We start from the raw sequence: 26,761 nt of genomic DNA on the forward strand, positions 1-26,761 counted from the left end.
ATGAATATCTCCATCTATGATGTGACATCTCTGGAATGCCACTTGTTCATGGTAGAATCTCAGAAGAATAGCACAAATGTGTGGCAGTGTGGAAGGATGAAGGTGTTTAAATGTTTTTATGGAATCTTAGGCTGTATTTATATTCTTGCTAGAAAATGTCACTGAACAGTTCCAGCAGTTGCCCTTGTGGGTTGATGTGTGGATTTTCTGATAAGAGGCACTTGGATGGCTCTTATGAGTAATGCCTGCGGCATCAAGGAGCGATAAGGTGGACGCAAGAGCTAGATTTATTAAAGGGATGTCCATAATCAGGGTCATACACCCAGGCTTGGGTCAAATCTCTCTCTCTGATTTGACCAAGCATGAAACACAGCCAAGATGCAGAGACATAAAGAACACAAAGAATAACTAGAAACCAAGACACGGAGCGATACACCAAAGCACGATCACCAAAACAAGCTGTATGCAAAACAATGACCAGAAACACAAAAGAACAAACACAGGGTGTAAATAGACAAGACCAAACGAGCAACATATGATTACAATTAACGAGAGGGCCAGGTTATAAAATACAAGGAGGGACTTCAAACGAAAATGGTTAACAAAAAAAAACATACATGATTGACAGCTGGGGGAGGGGCTAACCATGCCAAAGCGAAACATGTTTATAAACTGAATGGCCACTTTATTAAGGACACATACCTAGTAGTGCGTTGGGTCATAGGTTCTAAAAGATGTTAAAATAGTTCTGTATGAATCTTGCCCCAGTAGACAGCATAGCTTTTTGCAGTTGTTGCAAATTAGATTATGTGCTCTGAACATCCTGTTATAACTCATCCCAGAGATGCACAATAGGATTAAGACCCTGAGACTGTGAAAGCCAAGGAAGCAAAGGAGACTCACTGTTATGTTGCTGGAACCGATCCATGACTGTTCAATATTGGCATGGTGCAGTGTCCCTCTGCATTATGGTACAAATGACAATTCACAGGTACCAGAGGAAAATCCTCCAAGCCAATAATTCACCTCCAACAGCATGAACCATTCATATCTGACAGGACGTGATCATCAATTCATGCTACCAGATCATTTTATCCAAAGTAGTTTATAATTGAGAACAACTCAAGCAAACGAGGATTAGGGGCCTTGATCAGGGTCCTAACAACGGAGATGACTTGGCAGTGGTGGGGTTTGAACCAGCCACCATCTGATCACAACTCAAGTACATTCGAGACATCCCTGATAGAGAATGATACTTCGTACCTTTGTACACATTAGATTTGGCTGCCATTTACTTGACTATACACTACCTGTTCATTAGCTCCCATTTGTCGAGATGTTTACAGACCACATTTTGCTAGATGTTTTTCCTTGATTACACCATTCTCAGTATACCTTCAACATGAGACATGTTGCATGAGAAAACCCCAACAAGTTGGCATGTTAGCTTGAGATGTGGAGTCAGCAGCTAATCAGGGACTAGCTTGCCTTGACATGTTATCTAGTAGAGTTGCGCTATCCTAGATCACCATTATCCCAGGTCAAGTTGCTGATCATATGCAGCACTGGTAGGCTAATTTATTTGCTCATGCACTTTGTACACTCTCAGTATGTCTGTGCCTAGGAGCAGAAAGATTTCAGCTTTATGGTCCACTGGTTGATTACTCTCAGCAATCGGTCTGAGGTGTGGATGATGTAGCACAACCTCATGACTTGGGATCTTGGAATCAGGACCAGTTGTTTGTAGTCATGTCACACTCTATTAAGGCCTCACTGCATGCATAATAAATTCACCGATTTAAAAATAAGAAAAATGCCGTTTTTAATGAAAAGTCTGATTTTGTTATTCATTAAAATTGACATGACAAAAATATATCATTTGTAAGGTAACAATCTAAAAAAAAAAATAGATCAAAAACATCATGTCAGGACTACATTTCCACCAGCGTTGATGTCTGGCTGTTCTGCAACTAGAGATATTTATCTCCTCCCTTTTAAAATGAGCATTATTATTGGGCTTTGGTTGTGTCTGTATGATGATAAGGGAAAATCAATATCAGTATCAAATCAGTTACCCTGAAGCAACACAATGCAATAGTAAAACAACGTGGATGGGGGGAACTGGGAAAGTTTTTCCCAATTCAATTTCAAAGACAGCTCAACATGTAAGGGCTGTTAACTGTGTTGAGGCCAAATACAATAAAAAAACAACTCTGCCTTGGCTAAACATCTGTTTACATTACTCATCTGGAAAAGCAGATATCCTCATGGTGTTCTCTCTGTTCCCTGTGGGATATGTTCTTGCAAGACATATTTTGGAGCATGGAGCATTTCTGTGTACTCAGTAGTAACAGGAGTAGGGGTTTTCAGAGGGCATGACTTTTTATGAATTGGACATTGTCGTTCAAGGATGTGAGCTTTCTTCTTTGTTATCTGTATGATCTGACAAAGCATCTATCTTGTGCACTGACACTAAATACCTCTTGTGTTTTATGAATTTTCTGCTTTTGAAAACTGCCTGTTGATCGTAGAAATTAAGAAACATTGGTTGCCAGAACCAGAACTCACCATTTCTTTTCAGATCAGGTACTTTGTTAAGAGGGAAGGTCATTTTCCTTTTTTGTTATGCTTGGTGACTGATTGTTAAAATGCATGTGGTGAGCACTCACCAAATTCAGCTTGGTAAGTCTTAGAAGGGCTATGTTTGAAATAGCTTACCACATGCTGTATACTGCACATGGTATATAATGTATACTGCATACTGGTCCCCATTGTAGTATGCAGTATAGTATGCAGTATGCAACAAATACATACCATACTATAAGGTCACACAAATGTATGAAGGTTCCACCCAATTGTGAAATATGTTCTGCCACCTTTGCATGAGAGTATGCAGTACATTACCAATAAGGCTCTGATCATGTAGTGGAATATTTGTTTGGAGAATGTCATCCGGGTATCTTTCGCATACTATATTGACTGACGATATTCAGTCAATATGTTGTACACAATTTGCAACACAGACAAGGACTGCTGGGTGCATATGAAATGAAATTACATTTCCCTTAAATCTGAGTGCTGCTTGATATACTCACTTGTATGCGGGGCTACACCCAGACCTCAAAATAGAAGTAAAAACATAAACAGGTCAAAATACATGACAGCAACATGAAACACAAGACATTCCTTGTCAAAATCAGTTTATCAGGATATGCTAACGCTATTTTAGCCTATATCCAACCAACAGTTTTATCAGGTACATTTCCTGTACTTTTATTTATCCAATATAACAACTTTAAATTGCAATACTCACAGAAAAAAAAATCTCCAAGGCTCTTTGTATTAGAACATACCCCCAAGACAAAGCAACATTCAGATTAGCCAGTTGGCATTATATGCATCTCTGGGAAGAAGGACTTTTGACTCTGAGGCAGCATGGAAACTGAGATCAAGTTATCATGAGTTATCTTTTATAGATGGAGTGGCTTGTCTTTTAGAGATTTAATGGGTTGTCTTTCAGCAAATCTTCAATTCTCTATACAATTATCTGGGATAGCATTAAGTGGTTACAGCTATCTATGCCCAAGATAAATTTTTTAAAATGTTTGGCTAACCCCTTAAGTGGGTTGGTGTATACAGTAGTAATAACTGCATTTGCTGCTATTTTCACAAATCAGCAAGTTATCAAACACACATTGTACTGTTCCCTTGTGTTGTCCTGGTACATGGTTTGGAAAATACTCTAGCTAATAGTGTAATAGTGCAGGTAGCTTTCCTCAACAAAGTAGCAAGGAGATAGCAGTGGCCTATGTTAGGTTGAGAGGGGGAGTTAGCAGCTAATCAGGGACTAGTTTGCCCTGATATGTTATTTAGTAGAGTTGCTATTTCACCCTCACATTGAGATACTGCATGAATGTTTTAAAGAGAACAGACAGTTGTGCAAAAAAGATTTGTGAGTGCTACAGTTTTGAGCTTGGTGAGAACAATCTCTTTTGCAGTTTTGTTTTGCAATCAGCTTTCACTACAGGCACAAATGTTGAATCCATGGAGGTAACACGTATTAGTATTAACAATTCTACACAGGCATGCACTGTTGACTGGCTAGATGAAAACTAGGAGATCTAGCAGGCATATTTTTAAAAAGCCTGAATCTCTCACTCCAAAGACCGTTCATGTATGATTTGTTTATGGACAGTAGTTTTAGTTTGTTTAACATATGTGGCTTAAATAATACAAATATTGGGTTTACACTGGCTTCCTGTCAAGTTACACATACAGTCTTATACAGTGCCAAATATTTGGGCTACCTGTTGTTGAGCCGGAAAGGAACATTACAACAGTCTTCCATCTCCTGAAGGCTCCTAGCTTAAAATTGATTTTAAAAGGTTTTAAAATCTAGATTAGCAAAATACATGTTTAGGCTCACTTGGGATTTTTATTATTTTCTAGAATTGTTGTTATTTAATTAATTCATTTTATTATCATATACCTGTTTAATGTTTCCTATAGAAGGACTAAGTGCCATAGAAATAAAGATTGGCCTATTGATCTTCATCCTCTTCTTCTGGACATGAACCCAATAGATTGTAATGGCGAGAGGGCATGATGCAGAGACGAGATTAAAAACATCGACAAAACATATTGACCAAAAACATACAAAGCACACAGTGAAGACTCAAACAAAGACGGGCGACTAACACAACATCAACATATGCAATGCATAACATTAACGAGACGGTCCACTTCTCCTTTAGGGGGTACCGCTCCCCCCATCTGTGTATTCGCTGGGCGCCACTGGAGGGCATGTGGCTGCATTAGGGGGCATGTACACACGTAGTGTAAGCTACCTCCTCCTCAGTCTCCATGTCGCTCTCACGACACGCACAAGACACCACACCTAAAAGAAATAAGCGGATGGAGACCACACATACACATGCCCAAAGGGAGGGGTCAGGGCCTGCATCGTGACATAGATAACGTATCTCCATGTGATGTCTGTTCTAGTTATCCGCTATTCATCCTCATACAATATTAAGAAAGCAAAATCTCGCAGGAGGTTCTGTGCTCTCCTTATTAGATGCAATAACATGCAGAGCTCAGTATCAATAATCCAGATAACAAGGAATTCCTAAATATCCGTTTCCATTTTGAAGATTTATGATCTAAAATTCAGTGGAGTCTGTGCAGTTTATGCAGTTTAGCAAATGGTGGAAGTAGTTATTGTGTAGTTTCCTGTTTTCATTTAAGACATATTATATTATGTGCATGCACCACCTTCACCGACACAGTTGTGATTTTCCTAATTTTGATTATTCTATCTTTGCAGGTGAAGAGACCTGTCTAAGCTGGTCACCTATGAACTCCCGTGGTCGCACCAAACTACAGTAATATCCCAGCTCCCCAACCCATTTGCTTAAACCAAGAGCGATCTCTATGGGAGAGAGGCAGAGGTTGGCACAACGCCACAGCTGGTCCTGCGGTGACAGCGGTGGGCCCAGAAGCAGCGGCCAAGATGGCCTGGCGTCCACGGGTGCGGCGTCCACGGGCACGGCGTCCACCGGTCCGGCGTCCGTACAGCCGGCCTCTGACTGCAGGCTGGAGGAGGCGGCCGCCCTCGTGGCGGTGGGTGGTTTGGCCGCCTCTCCTGTTTCAGTGGAACTGGAGCACGTGGTGAATAATGGATCAGGCGTCCCTGGCCCTCTGGGGGGGGACACAAAGGAGGCAGAGGCTCACAGAAAGCTCAGCACGCCACGTTTCACCTCCTTCCTCTCACTCTCGGGCAGCGTGGTCAGCAGAGAGCCAGCGTCCAGGGTCCTCCGCCCAGCTCCTTCATTCACTCACTGCTCCTACCAAACCAAGACTAGCATGCAGGGTGATGTCTACAATTTCCTAGAGAGACCTGCAGGCTTGAAATGCTTCCTCTACCACTTCCTAGTGTGAGTAGACCTGCCAGTCAACTGTTCTGTTACTCTTTTTGACAGAATCAGTTCAAGATTGTAACACGGGCAATAGCTGTTTTCTGAGGCTCATGTAGTTTGATTTGGCCTTCCTTATAAAATCTGGATTAGATTGTTCACTTGATACACTGGGATTTGTCCTGTGATATTTAATATGAACTCAAACCTGTTTTTCACATATCTAATCCAAGCTTCTCCATTCTATGAATAGCTGAATATCCAGATTCATGATTTCAGTTAGACAGTAAAGAAAATGAATCAGATTTGAGCATCACTTTTAGCTGCCTAACTAAAATCTTAAATACAAATCCTGACATTACTTACAGTAAAGCATTATATTTTCTGTCTATCAATGTGTGAGAAATTACAGCTATTAATATCACATAAAGCTAACAGCTGGCTTCACTTTGACCAAACCATTAATAGTGTCTTGCCACAAATTTCTGTGGGGTTTTCTTAAGTGCTTGTGGGAGTCTACCCTGTAAAGGGGTAATTACAGGTAATGTTGAAGGTTGTAAAGAATATGTTACTTCTCAGTAACTAAAGACGCATGATGCATCAGTTACAGGTATCTGTGTGTGTCTTAAATGACGCAAGTGCGGGTCAACCTGATTCTGATAGCCCTGTCTCTGAGAAGGGGTGACTCTGCATTCCACACCGAGGGCCAGGCAACAAATAGGCTGTGAAAGTAAACAGCAAAATCAACAGAGAGACAGTAAGATGCCTTTAGTGTACTCCAGACACACAGCATTTAATGTCTGAGATCATTGGGTCTTGTGCAAGAGCCACTACTATGAACAGATTTGTTCTTAAAATGCAATTAAAGTGCTCGTATGTGTGATGAAAGACCAGCATGCCACGTTTCACAGTTTTCATGTATTTAGAAATTAGGCATGAACTGTCTGGACCATTTGAGCAGTACAGATGTCCCTTAGCTGATGATCACATACAGCTGTTTTACAAAGATATAAACTGCATGGCCTAATGGTTTGTACCTATTTTATTGGCTTGAAGTAATTATAGATTGAATTTATGTGCTATCATCTTGGAAGTATCCTTATTATTCAATCACAATAGCCGTTCTTCTGATCTTCTGAAGGCTGGACATACTATTTGCATCAAGTGCTCATCAGCAAATAAGCCTTTAATTACACTTGATTTCCATCATTTAACATTTGCTATTCAGATTTCCCTGAACACTGTGTCCAGGGGAACAATGTTCAGGGAGAAATCCTCCATTGCAGTATCTAACAGTTCAACAGTGCCTGTTTTGATACACATCTGTTTTCCCCTTGAACACCTGACAACCTAGTCATGTATCCCGGGACCAATCAGGAGCGATGGGCAGTCTGTTCAACTAGGTTTTTTAATGAAACAAAAGATGCCATTTCTGGTGGATTTCCTGATGATTAACACCTAAGCTATCATTAACTACTTTTTAAGTGGTTTAGGAAGCATTGAGATTCATGCAGGTCTCATGAATGAATCTTTTAATTTTTTCAGTCTTCCAGTCAGTTAATATGACAGTGCCACATGAAATTCACCAAACTCCTCTTGTCAGATCTGAGAGTGGCTTGCAAGTTTAATGCACTGTATGTTATGCACAAAGAATAATCCAGGCATGATGTCATGAAATAATCTAGGAACCAAAACCAAAAGGAGGATAGGCAACAAGCATCAACTGGAAAAACAGGATTAAGTAATTATCAAGAAGAAACATCTAACAAAGAAAGATCAGAAAGAACAAGACTTCTCAACGACGGTGAGGAGAAGGGTATGTGTACACAAAGAACTGAGGAGAAATGAAATGCAGGTGCCAGAATTGAACAAAGGTTTAATTGGATTAAGCAAGGGGATCCTGGTTTCTTCATGGTTTAAGGTGGAAGGCATGACACCCATAAGTTCACCAAATTGTTGTAAAGGCTTATAAGGTTAAGCATCCTGCCTGATTTGTCTGGACATGTCATTCCTGGCGATGCTGATGCCTTAGGAGAATAGCAGAGTAAAACGTGAATAATCAAATAAAATAAATAATACGTAATAGTAAAGTGAACTAGATAACTGTAAAATGATAACAATCAAGTATTTTCAATGTTTAAACTCCGATACATTTAGGTTGTAACATCCAGCCACTCTATAGAGCTCCTTCTTTAGGGAACAGCTGTACGTGACATTTAAGAAATGCACTACTCAAAATTTTGTTGATTTAGAAAATTTTGTGAATGTGGCAAGTATTCATAAATAAGTTGTAGATTTAAGATCAAGTCTGTTTGTGTGTGTGGTTCTTATTTGATTGCAATCAGTGTTCTGCCCGGGGGGTCAACAAATGGGATGATCAACAGCAGTAGATATCTGTCATGATTGAGTTATAGAAACCAGCCGACCTTACGCTCCTAGCTACGTGTGTGCATGTTTGGTTGACATGGCAGTCTGATAACAACCTCTGTCTCTGTAACTGAGCCACTAGTGTGACAGCACATGCAGGAGAACCCGATATCCGCATTCTATAAAATTGAATTCCTCTGTTCGACACTCTGCACTGTGCATTTAGCTATCTCGTACTCACTGGTGCTTATCAAGGCAGGGCTCTTCATCTCGTCTCTCGGTGTGTTCGCCACATTTGAGGTCTGCTAAAGGCCTCAGGGATTTGGACTAGACTCGAGCGTTTGTCTCACAGTCGTTGGCTCGTCTCTGAGCCTAGCACGTCTAAGAGTGAGGATGCTCCGCTGTCCAATAGCGTCTGCTTCTCTGTCAACATGCGAGAGTCTTTCTTTCTATCCTTCTTTCTTTCGCTTTTCCTTTTGAGTCGAGTTGGTTTGCAAGTGCTCCATGGCCACAAAAAGAGATCAACATCTTTGCACTTGTTGTTCATGTGGCCACATTTATTTATGTAACACAAAGAGACACAGAGTACAGCTAGGTCTGAGTCACACTTCTACTCTTTGACTCAAACAGATGTGTGTGCGCACACATATTCACAGCCCTCTTCTTAGTGACATGCTTATCTGGCATGCTGTACTATATGGATGGCATATCCCCTTGGGAAATGAAGTCTTCTGTGGCTTGCATAATTTTCTTCAATATTAGGCCAAAAGGTTCAGGAAATCATCAATATTATTGTACATCCGTCAGGTTCCACACATTCATTAGTGATCAAACCAGTCCGACATTTGTAAAGAGGATTAAAGTGGTTTCTGAACTAACTTGTTGCCCATAGTATGGTCATGTAGGGTATGTAGACGAAACATCTCAGTTAGCTCCACTTTATTTCAGTCACTTAATCAAAAAAACTTTAAAAAACTAAAATCTCCACAGCTCCACAAACATACCCTAAAATCTTGAACAGTTTACTCCAAATGTCCACATTTCACTTGAAACCAAACAACTTGTAAACCCTTACCAAATGTAACCAATGTGAGTTTCAAAGGATGGTATAAATCATGTATGCCTCTCTGGCCAAACGCAGGACTTTCTGAGATGGGACCCACACTGCTTGAATGTGTTTGGAGTCTTGCACTCTGTGGAGAGGAGCCTCTACGATAGCACATGTACCGTGTTAGGAGCTGAGTGGCCTTAGCGTCATTGAAACCATCACACTTTGAGGCAGCAGTGCTTGTGTTGTTTGGTGAAGTGAGAAAAGGGTGCGAAGTACAAAACACAAAGTAGATTAAAGTCTGGCTGTTTGACTACTGCCAAATGGGCAGTGAAACGTTGAAGGAGGCATCTGGAGTAATTTCTGACCTTATAAACATCATATTTTAATGTCATTACATTATATACAGGAGTATACAACAAAGGTACATGTCCAGAAGTTATTAAACAACTGAGACTTGAGACTTGACAACAGATGTTTAGGTAAATGTGCCTGAAAGTAGGAACTGGAGTACTGCTGATAAAATATCACTACAAAAGAAGTAGAAGCTCTATGTTTGTACTTCTACCAAAATACTTTAAAGTATTACGATTATAATAATATAATAGAATAAATTACAATTATAATAGTTTGAGGATTAATTTGGGACCGGTGTACTACTACTTTTATGGGTGATGATATCAGTACAATGGAACAAAGCAGTTTAGTATAATAGAACTAAACTGCTTTGTTCCATTGTACCGATATGGTCATGAGTAGTTCACTGTAGTTCATGTGTAGTTCACTGTAGCATGTAGTTCACTGAGAATATGGATAGTACATATAATTATTAGTGTTCTCATTATATCAGAGAAAGCAGTGGACACGTGTGGCAGGGGGATCGTCTTTCCTTTCCATAGAGAATACAGATACAATAAGTCACACAAAATGAAATGCAATCTCTTAATGTGAAGCAAAGTCTCTAAGTAAAGCGCTCGGGTTAAGTGAAGTTAAGTGGGGGGGCTCCAGTGTGGACCAGTCCAACGTGGGCGGGCTCCAGTGTGGCCCAGTCCAATGTGGGGGGGATCCATTGTGGCTTAGTCCGACGTGGGGGGGGGGGGGAGGGGGGTGGGGGGGGCTCCAGGGGCTCCAGTGTGGCCCAGTCCAACGTGGGGGGGCTCCAGTGTGGCCCAGTCCAATGTGGGGGGGATCTATTGTGGCTCAGTCCAACGTGGGGGGATCCATTGTGGCCCAGTCCAAGGTGGGGGAGCTCCAGTGTGGCCCAGTCCAGCATGGGGGGGGCTCCAGTGTGGACCAGTCCAACATGGGGGGGCTCCAGTCTAGCGTAGGGGGGCTCTAGTGCCCTGCAGCCCAGTCCAGCCCTTGTTTATGTTATTTCAGTGAACAGTTTCTATTTTGGAGTGCTTTTTGCTCTCGATATTTTTGAGATTAGTTCAAGTGCGCTGCAGTGCTCCAATGTCCACAAACATTGCGATGTTACTCCCAGCTTACATTTTTCTGATGAAAACAGTTGGGTCTCTATGGTTTACTAGTTTCTATATTAGATTAGATTTGATTAAACTTTATTGTCATTGCACAATAACTACTGAATGTTATATAATTCAGGAAAGATACAGATACATTGCATTCTGGGAGATGGCGAGTTGTTCCTCATTGTGTAGGGATTTCAGCAGCGTGAACTATAGAAATAACTCAGTAACCAGAGACATACTCTTGACATAATATAAAAAAATAAAGTAGGATGACAATCAGCAAGTCTGAATACCAAAGTGTTCACCTTTCCTGAAGTTATGGTGAAAATGTCAGTAAGACTACAGAACTATACTTTGGAACTAAATGTAATGTCTTGTGGTAAAGCAGTTAGAACGCTCCTTAACTGTGTCAGCTGCCTGGGGCTTGAGGGCAGAAGCTGAAGAGAGTCAGAGTCTCTCCTGTCCCTAGTTAACATGCGGGCCCGGAACAGAGCAAATAAAACTCATCTTTCCCCAAGACACTGTTTCCAGACACATCCAGAATAAATGGAGCTTCTGTCACAAGCATGGTCCAGGGCCAAGCCCAGGTGACCAGTGCTGATCTCACTGGATTAACCGCCAGCTGCTTTGTTTTAATGCAATCTCTCCATCTTACACTTCCAACACACTCTCTCGCTGAGATGACACTGACCCCAACTTCTCACAACTCCTGGGATGTTTTATGGATGGGCCTTACATGTCTTCCCACACAGCAGGAGGTTAATGACATTTTTTTTCTTTGACCAGTGGAGGGTTTTGAGGTAAATCCTATTGTTTTTGGCTGCACTGGGTTTAAAGTCCAAAGTGCTTATCTACAGGGGTGCTGAAATCCTGCTGTCCTGTGATATGAGTGTAGTCAAAGCAGTCACCAGAGCATAGTGGGTAATTATAGTGCATCTCTAAATCATGTGCACCCTTAGTCAACCTTGTCTACTTTGTCTTGCAAGAAAATGATGCATAGTATCTAGCTCTGGTTTTCCCGATTTCCACATTAAAACAAGCACATTTACACTTCATTCATTTGCTTCAAGCACACTTTCGTATTTTATCCAGATGTTGCTCACTGAATGCATTAAAACAACATGTCACCAGCAACGTGATCTCCATCACAGTGCGTTCATCCAGCAGAGTTGTGGATATTATCATAATTATGAAATATTACTTTGGTGGCCTGTATTTGTATTGGTCTAGTGCACGGTTGATCCAAATCTGAGAAAATATGGGAGTGGGGTGATGTTCTGTTTATCATCATTGTGGAACTACTGCTGATGGTGCAATATCTCAATTCATCTGGTTGTTTTGAAAGGGATTAACAAGGATTATTGTTTATATTAAATGTAACTTCTCCTTGTTCTTAGGTTCCTCATGGTCCTTATATGTCTCATCTTCAGTGTACTTTCCACCATCGAGCAGTATGCAGACATGGCCACCGGGATGCTTTTTTGGATGGTTGGTGTAACAACATTTATTTATTTTGCTATGAAATGACGAACCAAGAAGTGCCGCCTTTCCTGCTGTAAACGAAAAGGTGTCTCCATTTCAGGTGGCTTAGTGCAGTGCAGTACAACAAATGCCCACTTGATGGCGCTAGCACATCTTAATATTGTAGGCAGACCCAAAACCAAAACAGCTCTTTTGTCACCAGAGTAGATGTTTGTGATTTTGTTTTTAAATCATTGCTGTGCTATGCCAAACTCTGTAAAGGGAATGGATATTTTGGCATCAGATAGGTACCACGGCTTCCACTAACACTACAATACACAGAAAGCCATAACTTGTAGTGAAGGGTACTTCTTAAGTTATATTAAGTTTTAGTATAAGTAGTCATGCATTATATAGTGCAGTGACATTCAGTTGAAAAAAATACAAAATAATGTGTTTTTCAGTTTTCGGTAGATTACCATCTACCACATTATGTTGTATTGTTTGAAGTTCACCTTCTTTTAATTTTCTGTTAGTTCAGAACACCCTTAATGGTGCACACCGTGGGCATGGGTTCTGAGATGCAATGTAGTACCTGTCACAAACGCTGTCTTCATCACCGACAGCACACCAAGCTGTTCACTGAGTCCAAACATTATTACGTTCAAATCACCTCAGAGATCCTGATAGAAAATGTTTTCTGAGTGATAATGTAGTTCTAACAACTAAATGAAGTAATCACCCGCCCGGTTCTGATGGTCTGTCCATGTCCTTAGGAGATTGTGCTGGTGGTGTTTTTCGGTACAGAATATGTGGTGCGTCTGTGGTCAGCAGGCTGCAGGAGCAAGTATGTGGGTGTCATGGGCAGACTACGCTTCATCAGGAAGCCCATCTCAATCATAGGTACAATACCCACTACACGCCTGCAGAATTCATGTTCAAATACTTTGTCTAATGCAAACATATACTTCCACCCCTGAAACCATATATGTGGAAGGCATGTCATTCACTGAGAATCTGGATAGTACATATAATTATTAGTGTTCTCATTGTTAATTCTGCTATTATGATACAAAATATCATAACAGAAAACTACTATTTCACTGCTATCCCTTTTTACCTGGAACAGATTTCATAGTGGTGGTTGCATCGGTCGTAGTGCTAAGTGTGGGATCAAACGGACAGGTCTTTGCCACATCTGCCATCAGGTATTATTGCTTGGCAGATAAATAGAGCAAAACTACATTTACACATTAAACATTAGTTCATATATGTTTGTATACTGATTCACTGTGATCATTTCAATGCTTGGTTTATAGTTGGTTTAAATATTTATTTGGTGAGAGTTAAGACTTAAGTATGGGTATATAGTATGTTAATTTAAGATTGTGAAGGTGTCAGTGTGACTGCTTAACACTTCTGGCTTTTTGGCATCAGGGGAATACGCTTCCTTCAGATCTTACGTATGCTTCATGTCGATCGGCAGGGAGGCACATGGAGACTTCTGGGATCTGTAGTCTTTATTCATCGACAGGTCAGTGTTGCATCTTCACACACACACATTTGTGAATTTCAGGACATATATGCATCACACATGTTTTGCATATGAGTGACTTTCTATATAAACAAATTGTTCTTCAGACAAACCCTAAACCTTTCCCAAACCTAAATCTTAATAATCCCAAATAAATCAGCTTTAAAAACAAACAAAACATACAGAATTTATATTAAAAAAGCAGTCACCTTGTCAGGAGTATTTGGCCAGTGCTGGTAAGGTAGGTTACCTCTTTTTTTCTACATAGTCATGAAATTGTTCCTTCACACACACACACATACACACAAACACACACACACACACACACACACACACACACACACACACACACACACACACGCACACACACAAAGTGAAAGAGAGAGAAAGGTGATTGGTGTGGGGAATGTGTGCAAAGTGGTTTAATGTTGGAGCACTGAACAATAGTACATGGTGAGCTTTGAGGAAGGTAGCTACTGAGATTAGCATAAGATACTATGGCTTGCTGTAGCAGGGATAACATTCCTCGTTGTTTTTAAATAATAATTTAGGGATTAACGATCCATCATGCGAGGGTCTTTTAGCTGGCAATATTTGATTCAGCATACCTTTCTTCATTTTTATTCATATTTTGCGAAACATAATTAGCTCTGCACTAATAATTCATCTGTAGCAAGTGTTCTATAGCACTCAGACATTCCCACTCACTTGACAAAACTGTCCAGCCACAATGAGCTGAGACAAGCTTAGCTGAGCTGCTGTCCTTACCAGCACTGCAAACTGCAGGATCCTCAGTGACGAGTGGGATGGCTAATGTTAGCAGGTAAAAAAAACAATAAAACCTATGTGAGGTAAACTATGATATCAATAGAACCCGTTCACTGCCGGTCAGCCACGTCTTCATAATAATCTCCAAACCTGAGTCTTGAGGGACTAAATATGGAATTCATGAGCTCATGCAGAAGTAATCAGGGTGTTAGCCTGTTCCACTGAACAGAGGAATTATGTTGTTTCACGTACACCTTCTGAGAGTTCTACCATATTGACTTCAAACAGCCCCATCCCCACACACCTGTGGAATAGCTCTGCAGACCTTGTTCAGCTCTTTCACTGTTAACATATGACTTTTTAAGGACCTGATGAGGGATTAAGTTTGATTTGCTTGATATACTGTGTTCCCCTACGGCCCTACAACTCAGTGAATATTACCTTTTATGGCTTCTTGTAACTTTTGACTGTATCATGCCTTTTGGCTCCAATGTAAGCATGGTATATTTACAGAAAAAGCTTCAAATATTAAGTGTGGAGTGCCCGATTCTGTGTAACTCTTAACTTTTACAAGCCAACACAAATGATGGATCGTTGAAGCCATTCAATTGTAAACTGACCCAAAACAATTTGGACTTTCTCTAATGTCCTGAATCTTTTCAAACGCTTCTTAATGCAGCAGGCCCTAACTGTGGTCTCTCTCTCCAACAGGAGCTGTTAACAACACTATATATTGGGTTTCTTGGTCTGATCTTCTCCTCATATTTTGTGTATCTGGCGGAGAAAGATGCAGTGGATGAGGAGGGGAAAACGGGCTTCTCGAGCTACGCTGATGCACTGTGGTGGGGTGTTGTAAGTATTATTCCAAATGGTGTGGTTAGCCGAAGCACACTGCATATATATGACCATGAAAATATACTGAGTAGCTACTTTCTTTAGATACACATGTTGTGTTTTTATTCAGTTGTAAGTTGCAACGCACCACTGATTCCACCATTCTGAAGTCATCTCTAAAGAAGTGCAGTCTACTGTATGTTGAGTCAACCTCTATTGGCCACTTTCATTGGCTACTTTGCTTATATATTTATTTATACTGTAAATTTACATGCAAATGCTGGTTATGGAAATGCTTTTAAAAACAGCACAAAAATATATAGTTTATACGTTCATGAATACATACACAAAATATGTAAATCCTTCCTGAACAAGATAGGTTATTGGATTTAGAGTGGCTAGAACGAGGCTAAGTATCAGTTCCTGTAGCTCAACTGGTAGAGCAAGTTGAGGATGGTTCTAGAAATGCCAGACATCACGGGTTCAATTCCCAGGGAGAGTTCTCTGTTGTTGGTTATTTAAAACAACATCAACATAATGAATACTACAGTAAATCTGACCTAAAGTGTCTTGTACATATTGTTATTTTTGTATCAGACATTCCATTTATTTCATATTTCCCTATTTTGCTATTGTTTTCAAAAATAAATAGCTATAGAGTTTGTATTGTAATGAATTCACCTTCTTCTTTGTTCTTGTAATATGAAGATTTCATGCTCATACAGTCAAACTACTATTTGTAATGTACAACCATCAAATCAACTTTCAGAGCAGAATAACCGAGAGGATCGACAGTTCTTTGTTTGTCAGCATTGAGGAGTTGTAACAACACTGAAGGAGCATGCTGGGATACGCCTTCATCTAAAGCCATTCAATAGCATGGCCATTTGAATCCACCTCAGATTAAGTTTTCAGTCTGGTTAATCAACAAGTTGAATTCAGTGTGAAGAGTAATGAGAATCCGATCATATGAGTGCACAGGGGGATCGGTGTTGTACAAAAGCTCTGGCAATGGCCTCCATTCACCACTTCTCCCCTCACCCGCTCTCCCTCTGAAAGCCCTCTCTCTTTTTGACGCTCTGAGGCGTCACTTTCTTTAATTAAAACTTTAATTGCGGGGTTTCTACCTTTTTGTGGAGAGGGTCAGAAAGTGTGAGGCTTCCTGTTGCTCTCTGTAATGTGGGACAAAAGCCGTTGTTTGTGTCAAAGAGGTAGCGAGGAGAAGTCCTCAGTGCGGGGATTTGCTCGCTTTTGTTTTTCTGAAAACTGTAAACTTGAGCATGATGAGAGGCAGAGGGAACAAACTCAGTGAAGAAGCGGGAGGACAAAGAGAGGAAGGGAGCGTGGGAGGGAGGTGGAGGGGAGGAGAACCCAAAGGGTGAGAGGGGTGCCCAGAAGGAACTCACTGGATGGTAACCATATACTGTATTAAGATTGGCAATTGTTCCTGATTTGGTTAGTATGCTGCAAATGGGTTTGTTGGCTAGTTATCAGCCTGTTCCCAAATCAAGGGCACTGACCAAGTGAAGAACATTAAGATTATTGTTGCAATAATGATTAAAGTCATATTTTAAAAGTAATATGTTAGAAAGAGCACATAGAAAGTGTTCTAGAGTACATACAACTCACCACAAAGAATATCTAAATCAACATACATTATAGCTGAGAGGCATTTGTCTGTGTGAGTGGAGACAATGATGAAAAGAGGGACAGCTGTAGAGACTGAGAGACTTGAGACTGAGAGCAACGTTGTTGTGCGGTGTGTGCTGTGGTGGTGCAGGTGCAGGTGGAGCCCTCTGCTGGCCTGGAGAGGGCAGAGAAGGGGAGAGAGCAAGGAGCCAGCCCCATGAATCATACCTCGCTTTCTCAGACTGAGCGTATGCCAGCTCGTTAACCTAATGCACCACATGCTGTTTCCATACCCATCTGGCTATTTCCACGCCCATTCCTCTCTGAGAGTTTGAGAGAGAGAAAGAGAGAGAGAGAGAGGGGGGGGGGGGAGAGGGGAGTTGGCAAGGAAACTGTAGGAATAGAGGATAAAACTGAAGGAAATGGAAAGTCAGTGGCCCAAGAAAAGAAAAGAGGTAGCACAGGGCAACCCTGAAAGTGTGGATGAGGAAAACAAAGAAAAGAGTGAATAGATTTGAAGGCAATAGAAGCAGTGAAAACCGTTTGTGAAAAAAAAAACAGTGTAGAGGAGCAAAAGTCACTAAATTCAGGGATAAGATGTAGAGAATCTTACAGATATATTAACAGGAAGTTTAAAGAGATAATCAGCTCATATACTGTGACTGCCCCACACGTTGAGCCGCACAGCACAAGAATTACCTCATCTTGACATTCACACACTTGCACAAACACACACACACACACACACACACACACACACACACAGTGGACTACACCCGTAGGCGACACTGAGATGTCAGCTTTGGCTCTGGCCACACACGTAGAACATAGGCTGTACTGAGTGAATCATGCACACTGGCTTTAAGGTCTGAGTAAATTGTATATCTGAGGACACTGCAGCTTGGGATACCATTATGCCACACACACACACACACACACACACACACACACACACACACACACACACACACACACACACACAAATCCTCTTGGTCTCATATGGAGCCTGGGGCACCACCCTTGGCACTTTGGAGCTGGTCTTCTAACTTGAACTAGTGACCAATTGTATACCCATGTCATGGCTGGGGTTGTGTGTGAGGATTAAACTCTCTAGGATTAAACTCTCATTGCTACTTTTCACCCCAAAGCCCACGTGAAGAGCCTCGGCCTCCTTCAGCCTCTATTGTAGGTATTGTAAAGGAAAAGCGCCAGACACGCTCACCGTGAGCTGAGAGCTCTCAGTGTGTCAGAGTTGTCTCCTCTTTCAGCACAAGGCTCCAGAGGTATTTGTTTTCCTGTGTTTGCTGAATTCCCGCACTTTATAATGGATTAGAGGAAAGTGTGTGTGTGTGTGTGTGTGTGTGTGTGTGTGTGTGTGTGTGTGTGTGATGAGTCAGAGTGTACTCAGGAACCCTGGTCCAATAACCATTATGTGTAAGATCGGTTCCTCAGCTCCACTTTGTACAAGTAAAATTAAAAGACTAAACCACGTTTTAGAGGACTTGAAGGTGCAAAGGTGCATGAAACCTTATATATATATATATATATATATATATATATATATATATATATATATATATATATATATATATATATATATATATATATATATTCATTCATATTTTATAAATGAACAAAGTTAGTGTACGTACCATGTAAATTGCTTATAACATCTATATAACACACTTTCCTAGAGCAGACAGTGTGATTTGTAGCCGGTTTTATTTGTCTACATTGAAAGTATGCATATAATTTTTCCAGGAGGGCCTGGACTCTAAATCTAAGGCCTATGTCTCCATACCTCTGCCAAAGGGGGGGGGGGGGGGGTGCAAACATTTTCTTAGGGCCAAATAAGCAGAAAACATATTTACAGTAACAAAACATCTCATTATATATTTGATATGAAAAACTATTCATAGAAAGGTGTAACAAGAATAGTCCATGCCTTATTATGACATTTATGAGGACCATTTGTTTATTTATTTATTTTTCCAGGCATATAGATGGTTGGTTTTATTACATAAGAAATTTACTACATAATTTACTACATCATTGCAAAATAAAAGCTTAGCAAACTTGTAGAAATGCAACATTGCAAGTATGTATTTTCATAGAAAAATCTTTTTAAGAATTTTTTTTTTAGATATCTTGTAGGACCAACGGTGGTTGTGATGTTATATGTGGATCCCTTTGAGAACTACATTTCTGAAGAGAATGTTGGGCTCAGAGAGACAGCAGCATTGGCCGTTTGTTCTTGGTCCTTGTAAGAAGGTTGTGGAGAAAAAGCTGCAATTTGAAGAATTCGTCCAGTTTGTTACACTTTGCTGGAATAATATCGTAGTGGTAATGTATATAGCTCCTCAGTTGGCTGTGTGCACTCGGTCAGTCCAGAGTTATGTGGACCAGCTGTGGCTGTCTTGTCTTGTCTCTACTCTGTGGTTACTGCTTGGTTGCTCTGATCAGCCCACTGCAGCGGAGTGGGAGAACAAGTCCTTAGGCTTTGTGGCCTTTTTGGTGACGGATGTGAAAAACGACAGCCTTGATGTCTGATCTCACAGTGACATGGTAGAAAGTCCTACAGTGCTGGGCCAAATGTCAAATCCAACTGGCTGATGTGTTCAGAACCAACATGGGCCCTATCTGCTGACCGCTGCACTGGACATGCTACCAGGCCTATGTTGGTGATGACCATTTCTCTTGTAAATGGATCAACTCTAGGTGCATGACCGTGTCCTTGTCTCTAGGGCACCACGGTTGCTATGCAGTGACGTCTGTTCCATGACACACCTGTCTCATAGTGGGTCCAGATTTAACTGCTCGTGCTGATGTCATGATGCCCAATGAGCACAGTAGAGTCAGGGATGATAGCTGCAGCACCTGACAAGGGCAGTCACACATTAAGAATTTCCCGCTCACATATGGGAGACAATGAAGCCACTGTGGAGTCTAGTGATGGGACCTAGAAACTCGAGGGTCTGAGTTAGTCCAAGGACACTTTTCTTGCAATTCAGAATCAGATATCATGATCCAGGAATGCTATTGTGTTTGCCATGACATGGCTCTTTGTGTGCTGCTTGAAAGTTGTGAACCACCCATGTATAGTCATTGTTAAAAAAACAAACAAAATTAAAACAATCTTATGAAATTAACATCCAAATTGCAATTTGTCCCAAATAAGGGACAACTCATTATTTATTCAACAAAAGTAATTTTTCTCTCAAATAAAATGAAAATCTGCCAACTGCAAAAGTATGTGAACTCTTTTAGTTAGTAGCTCGTGACACGTCCTTTTGCAGCCATTACTTCAACCAAACATCTTCTGTAACCACAAACGAGTGTCTCACATCTGCTTTTTGGGATTTTTGCTCACTCCTCCTTGCAGAACCCCAACAGTTGAGAGATGGTGGAGGGACATCTGGCATGTACCACCGGCTTCAGATCTTGTCACAGCATTTTTATGAGATTGAGGTCTCTGACTGGGCCAATCCAGACTTCAAATCTTCTTTCTTTTAAGCCATTCCTTGGTAGTTTTGCTGGAATGCTTTGTGTTGTTGTGTTGTTGCATAATCCATTTCTGTCCCAGCTTCAACTGACTGATGGTAGGAGATACCAGTCAAGAATGATAGGTTGATAGAGTCGATGGCTCCCTGGATAATATGGAGTCATGCAGGTCTGGAGGCAGAAAAGAAGTCCCAGACCTTCACATTTCCATCACCATGCTTCACTGTTGGGAAGACGTTCTTCTCTTTATATGTAGTGTTGAATTTTCTCCAAACATGGCGCCTGTGATCGTGGACAAATAATTTAATTTTGGACTCATTTGTCCAGAGAATGGATTTCCAGAAAGACTCTGATTTGTCTAAGTGCTCTCTCTCATTTATCCAAATGCAAAGTTTAAATGGGCAACGTAGTTCTTTCTTGAGGGCAGAGACTTCCTTGAAGCAACTCTGCCATGAATGCCATGTCTATTGATTTTTCAACTGCATAATTCAGTGAAACACACACTCACATGTGTTTTACCTGAGTTTTTTTTAACCTAATGACATGACTAATTCCACATTTCATGTAGTCTGCTAGCAACACACACATACACAAGTAATAAACATTGATGAACAAATAAATTGATGAACATCAACCTGGCATTTCATTTACAAAAAGTGGTGATGATAAAATAAGAGAATCATGGTAAAACAAGGAGTAAAACTTAAGGAGTTCACAATCTTTCAAGTGCCTGGTGTTGGAAGGAGAACCAAAGACAATGCAGGAAAACATGCTTTAGATTTATGGATGTGCTCCACCACAGTGGCACCTCCAGCTGGTGTGAAACAGCAGGAGGAATAATTGAGTCTGTAGGCTTCCAAGATGGGGTGTGATCTGGTAAATTCTGTAGAACGTCAGTAGTTTGTACTGAACAGGGGTGGGTTTCCCGATAACGAACGATCTTAGAAAGTTACGAACAACTTTAAGAACGACGTAAATTACGAAGAGTTTCGGGAAACACTCGTAAATTAAAAAATATTCGTAAGTACGAGGTTACGAAGTTCTTAGAGTTACGAACGTTTCGGGAAACCCACCCCAGTAGAATACCTCTCCTCACTAGGGTCAAACTTGCTGGGCAAGAACACTGACTTTGACTCGACCCAAAACAACTGTAATCATCAGAGCCCTGCTAGTCACATATTTGTTGTCTGTGACGTCAAGTCATTGTCACCAAAACAATTGGTGTACCTCTGCTTACGTTAACACCTGTAGGCCTGCTGTATGTAGGCTGAAAACCGTGCTTCTTACTCAGAGGCAGGACTCTCCTGCAGTCTAGAGGTGCTGATGAAGAGCAGAAGGGCAGTTTTTCCATTTGCTGGAGTGAACCAGGCGTCTGGAAGTGCCTGCTCCACACTATCACTTAGAAAGTCATGTGCTGATTGGTTCTTTGAGATAGACGTTTTCAGCCCAGTGATACCAGTGTTTAGAACTTAATAGTTTGAGAAACACATTTGAAGTGAACAAAATATCTAGGTTGAAGTTTATTCAACCCGTATATTTAAAAAGATTTGCTGTTATAATGTATTTGATAATTCGGGTTATTACTGAATAATATAAATTATTCAAAAATGAACTCTAAATCTTAAAAAGTTACTTCGGTCTAAAATAATGCGAACCCCAAACCACTTTATTATTGCTGATTTATTTGATATACTAATTTTCCATCCTATTCCACAGGTCACTGTGACTACTATAGGTTATGGAGACAAAGTCCCTCAGACCTGGATAGGAAAGGCAATTGCATCCTGTTTTAGTGTGTTTGCCATCTCATTCTTTGCTTTGCCAGCGGTAAATACCACCTCTCTTCCTCTCTCTCTCTCTCTCTCTCTCTCTCTCTCTCTCTCTCTCACACACACACACACACACACACACACACACACACCCAACATAATTGTGAGATCCGGTCTGGTGCCCTGGGGCAGTGTTTTCCTATAGAGGCCCCTAGAGTAATGGGGACCAAGGTTAATGGGGTCCATTAAAGAGAAAGCAGGGCCTCTAGGGTCCTTAGTTCTCACATTACACTCTATATAATACACAACTGGAACATTATCAATGGACATTATTTTGGATAACAAACTGTGAATAAAAAGAAACAATATAACGGTCAGCTAGGAGGTGTCTTACTGCTTAAATGTGCTGGCAGTGTTCGGTGTAACATTTTCCTCCACTGCTCTTCCTGGGCCAGAAACGTTTAACTGGACCTTTGCATATTTTACAAGCCAAAAAAAAAAAACACACTTTGACATAAACTGCTTTTTATTAATCATGTATACATTGCATAAGGGTTTGTTTGTTAGAGATAGGTGCAATAGTACAGTAGGCTGCTGCGGAAATCCTGCCGGTCAATTTGCCAAACACATATAAGCAATTGCTTATGTAGAAACCTGGATCTGGTTTTAAACAACATTTACCTATATGGTTTGTAAATGCATAAATAAGCTCGCTGTTTTTGTCTATTTAAAACATTGGTTTTGAAATTGTATATCCTGTAGGACCAATACATACAACTAATTTAAAGAGAAATATGGGGGAAAATGTGAAACTTGCCTCAAAATGACCGCAGGTGTAAAACCAGCCCGAACTCTGTTTTCAGGGTATCTTGGGTTCAGGCTTCGCCCTGAAGGTGCAGCAGAAACAGAGACAGAAACATTTCAATCGTCAAATACCTGCTGCCGCCTCGCTGATCCAGGTATTGATTAAAGCCTGGTTTGTCTTTTTATCACTCATTCTCATTTTTATCAGTCATTCCCATCTGATTCGTTGCTTCCTGGAGCATCCCAACTTTATAATTGTGGTGTCCTCTGATTTTAATGTGTATTTGCAGAGGTTCAGTGTTGTATGCCTTTCATTAATCAAATGAAAATATTCTATCAAGACTGGTTGTTTCTGGCCATATTAGTGCCAATCTATTCTAAAAACCAACGTGGAAGTGCTGAATCATCTTAATTTGCAGACACTGTGGCGATGTTACGCTTGTGAGAAACCTGGTGACTGTCCAGCAACCTGGAAGATGTACATGCTGGCAGGTGACTACATACCAGGAATAAATTCTGACAACTCCAGTCCTGGAAACCTCAGAAAACTGGTGAGAACAATACTGTCTTCTCTCTTCTGCAAATGGAAAGGCCTCTGCCATTGTTTTTATTCCTTTGTGTTCTTCTCGTCATTGTTGTTGTTCTTCCTGTAGGTTATCTTCATTGCACAGATATAGTAGGTCACTGTAAAGTAAACCTGCTTTCTGTAGCTGTATGTAAGCTTCCCCCTAGGCCCATTCACAGGCACACCTGGTGCAGGTGGAGCGACAGGTAGGCGGGGCTAGATCAGTTTGCAGTAAGTGTAATGGTGACATTCTGCCACAGTGGTTGTGTCTTTGCCTTCGTACTTGGGCGCACACACAGATATCACAGATATGCCACGCACAACTGATTATAGTAGACTGGATGTGTGTGGTGAATATATTTTATAGTGAATGACAAGAATTTGGAGTGTGTAGGTTGAGGTGTAATACTGTGCTGCATAGTAAGTGCTTTGAAATCATGGGACCGGCATTGAAAGAATGAGTGTTCTCTCTCTCTCTCTCTCTCTCTCTCTCTCTCTCTCTCTCTCTCTCTCTCTCTCTCTCTCTCTCTCTCTCTCTCTCTCTCTCTCCCTGTAGCACTTGCTGTATGTCTCTCTTACTCTCTCACTCTCTCCCCCTGGACACCCAGTTGACCTCAGCCCCCTTTGTCTTGTCTACACAAAGACACAGTCAGATGAGATGATGTCACGGCCGCCTCTCCCCTGGGAGCAAACCTTTGTGTAGCGCAACAACAACAAAACAATCTTTGTGTAGCTCTGACTCCAAACATATTGGGAGAGCGGCCGCCACATCCACCTCCTTCCCTGTGCGGGCGTGTGACTGTTCCCTCGTTCATAAACCGGCCATTCATTGCCTTCTCATTTCCAAAGCAGTCATTCACTGATCCTTTCTACTGTCCTCCTACACTGGACATTTGGTTTAATGGGAAAAAAGTAAGGCTTGTTTGATTCATGTGCAGTAATGAGAGAGAGTCTACTATTCAGTTCAAATCAAGCAGTGTTGACTGTGAGGGGATTTAATCAGTGGAGATGACCAGTGGCTGAACAACCACAAGCTGTTGGAAAAGGAACGATTAGTGAGAATCTGTTGGCAATGACTGGGTAGTACTTAGGAAAGATATTTATGAAATTCTCTTAGAAGGGCAAATTTACATTTCTTACGAGTTTGATTTGCCAAGTATCACGAATGTGTTTGGACCTGTAATCTTTCTTGCAGAAATTTCAAATACCTTCATGTGCCCTTCACAAAGGAAAACAAAGGCTACTCTGATACGCTTCATAGATTGCATGCCAGATTACATTTAGATTTGATTTGAACAAATGATTCTTTGTTGACCAAAGTGTGTGACAAATGATTTGTGACACAGATGAGGTATTTATGAGCTTTAGCTTTTTTCTTCTGTAAAACATTCTGAGGAAAGTCTTTAGCCTGTATCCACAGCAGTGAAGGGCTATCCCTACCCTCGTCACTATTAAAACTCAAACACAGACTCCTCTCTCATGACGACATACAGTTCCTCAGCCTTGAAACTACAGAAAACCCTTTACAATTAGCTATAATTGTTCCACTCTTGATCTGAGTATAGAACATAGACTTATGCAATAACATACAAACTCCCTTTTTATGCATGTAAACATTTTTCTGCATGCTTGTGAGTAAGCCATGACTGCTGCTTCTTCCCACATTCTCCAGAGCAAGCGGTACAGACGACGGCTGAAATCCACACGTGATAATGGCTCCTTGGGAAGCTCAATGGAGAAGTCCCTCTCTATCCCTCAGATGACCTACGGGCATATAGACGAGAAGGACGAGAAGTGTGAGGATTCTCCGTTCCATGAGGAACCCTCAGGTATCCTCCACCTCCACCTGTAGCTCAGAAAAAATGTACTCTCAACAGTCTGATTTGTGTTGCAGCACTAAAAATGAAAATCTGAGCCCAAACAAAATTTACAAGGTCTTTATAAGAAACATTTGGTCTTTCATTTTGGTAATATACGTGCACAGCTCTGATGAATCCAGTTAAAACCTGTTTTGGAATCCAAACCTTTGAAGCTGAGGTTGCTATTGCATATGGGTGTTGGAAAGATTTACATTCATCTTTATTATTTATTATTATTTTTGTGTAATAAAATATTAATTTTATACTTTTTAACTGTGACCTTGCAAACCCCTCTAATTTGCAACCCCCCCTAACACACACACATACACACACACACACACACACACACACACACACACACACACACACACACACACACACACACACACAAGCCCACAAAGCGGAGGAGAGAGGCACCCTGTCATTCCTCCTATCCAGTGAAGCCAGGGTGCACTCATTGACCCCCAGCCACAGATGACAAGCTCCCAGTCGAACGGTCCGTCTCAGGCTGGGGCTTTGCAAAGACTGGCATGGCTGCAGGAGCTGGAAGATTTGCATTCAAGTTCTGTGCTCTAATGTGCTTTCTGGCACATTAATTAGGGGATTTAGGCACCATTTCTGTTATACTAAACACTGCTTTAACCAGAATAATCAAAAAAGAACAATAATCAAAAAGAAAACTCTTGATGAAAACCTACAGTGAATTTCGTATGAGCATTAAACAGTAGTAGAGAGGAAAACCAGTTAAATAGATAAAAAGACTCACATGGCCCATTTTCCATATTAGCAATGGATGTCATTTTCCATATGGGACTGGAACACATCCTGTGTAAAAGGCAGCCCCTGCCAAATTTATCCACACCCTCTCTCTTTTAATAAGGCTGTTTTTGCAGGTTTTTACAGGTTTTTCCTGCCGAATGGCTTTATCATAAAAGCAGAGACATTTACAGGGACTGTCCCCAACAGAGAAACCAATTACTATCAAAAAGAAAATGTCCCTTCTGAAGCTTAATTAGTTCAGTTTGGAAAGAGAGATAATGAAATAGTGGAGCACATGTCTGGGGGACTTTGAACCTCTCCAACAAAGAAAACAAACAACCCAGTAACAGTTTGTGGCTCGGTCAAATGGTGATCAGGCTACAGGGCTCATGTATGTACATGTGTGTACAGCTTCACATGTGCAATTTTTTACTTAAGTCCTACATGAAGTCAAAAGATACATTTAACTTTAAATA

General features: G+C 41.0%; 1 protein-coding gene across 2 annotated transcripts in view; it reads left to right on the forward strand.

Moving 5' to 3' along the window:
- Positions 1-26,761, forward strand: part of kcnq1.2 (potassium voltage-gated channel, KQT-like subfamily, member 1.2) — a 105,746-nt gene that overhangs the window by 2,630 nt on the left and 76,355 nt on the right. For both annotated transcript variants that reach the window (XR_013131036.1, XM_077007045.1), the window contains exons 2-11: positions 5,327-5,936; positions 12,200-12,290; positions 13,040-13,166; positions 13,393-13,471; positions 13,701-13,797; positions 15,277-15,417; positions 22,246-22,356; positions 23,162-23,257; positions 23,522-23,653; positions 25,340-25,496. Coding sequence is in view for 1 of the 2 variants with exons in the window: in XM_077007045.1 (XP_076863160.1) it covers positions 5,434-5,936; positions 12,200-12,290; positions 13,040-13,166; positions 13,393-13,471; positions 13,701-13,797; positions 15,277-15,417; positions 22,246-22,356; positions 23,162-23,257; positions 23,522-23,653; positions 25,340-25,496 (1,534 nt within the window). In the remaining variant the exon portion in view is untranslated. The remainder of the gene's footprint in view (positions 1-5,326; positions 5,937-12,199; positions 12,291-13,039; positions 13,167-13,392; positions 13,472-13,700; positions 13,798-15,276; positions 15,418-22,245; positions 22,357-23,161; positions 23,258-23,521; positions 23,654-25,339; positions 25,497-26,761) is intronic.

The sequence above is a fragment of the Brachyhypopomus gauderio genome, chromosome 5 (genome assembly GCF_052324685.1).
Source record: "Brachyhypopomus gauderio isolate BG-103 chromosome 5, BGAUD_0.2, whole genome shotgun sequence".
In the NCBI taxonomy this organism is placed as follows: domain Eukaryota; kingdom Metazoa; phylum Chordata; class Actinopteri; order Gymnotiformes; family Hypopomidae; genus Brachyhypopomus; species Brachyhypopomus gauderio.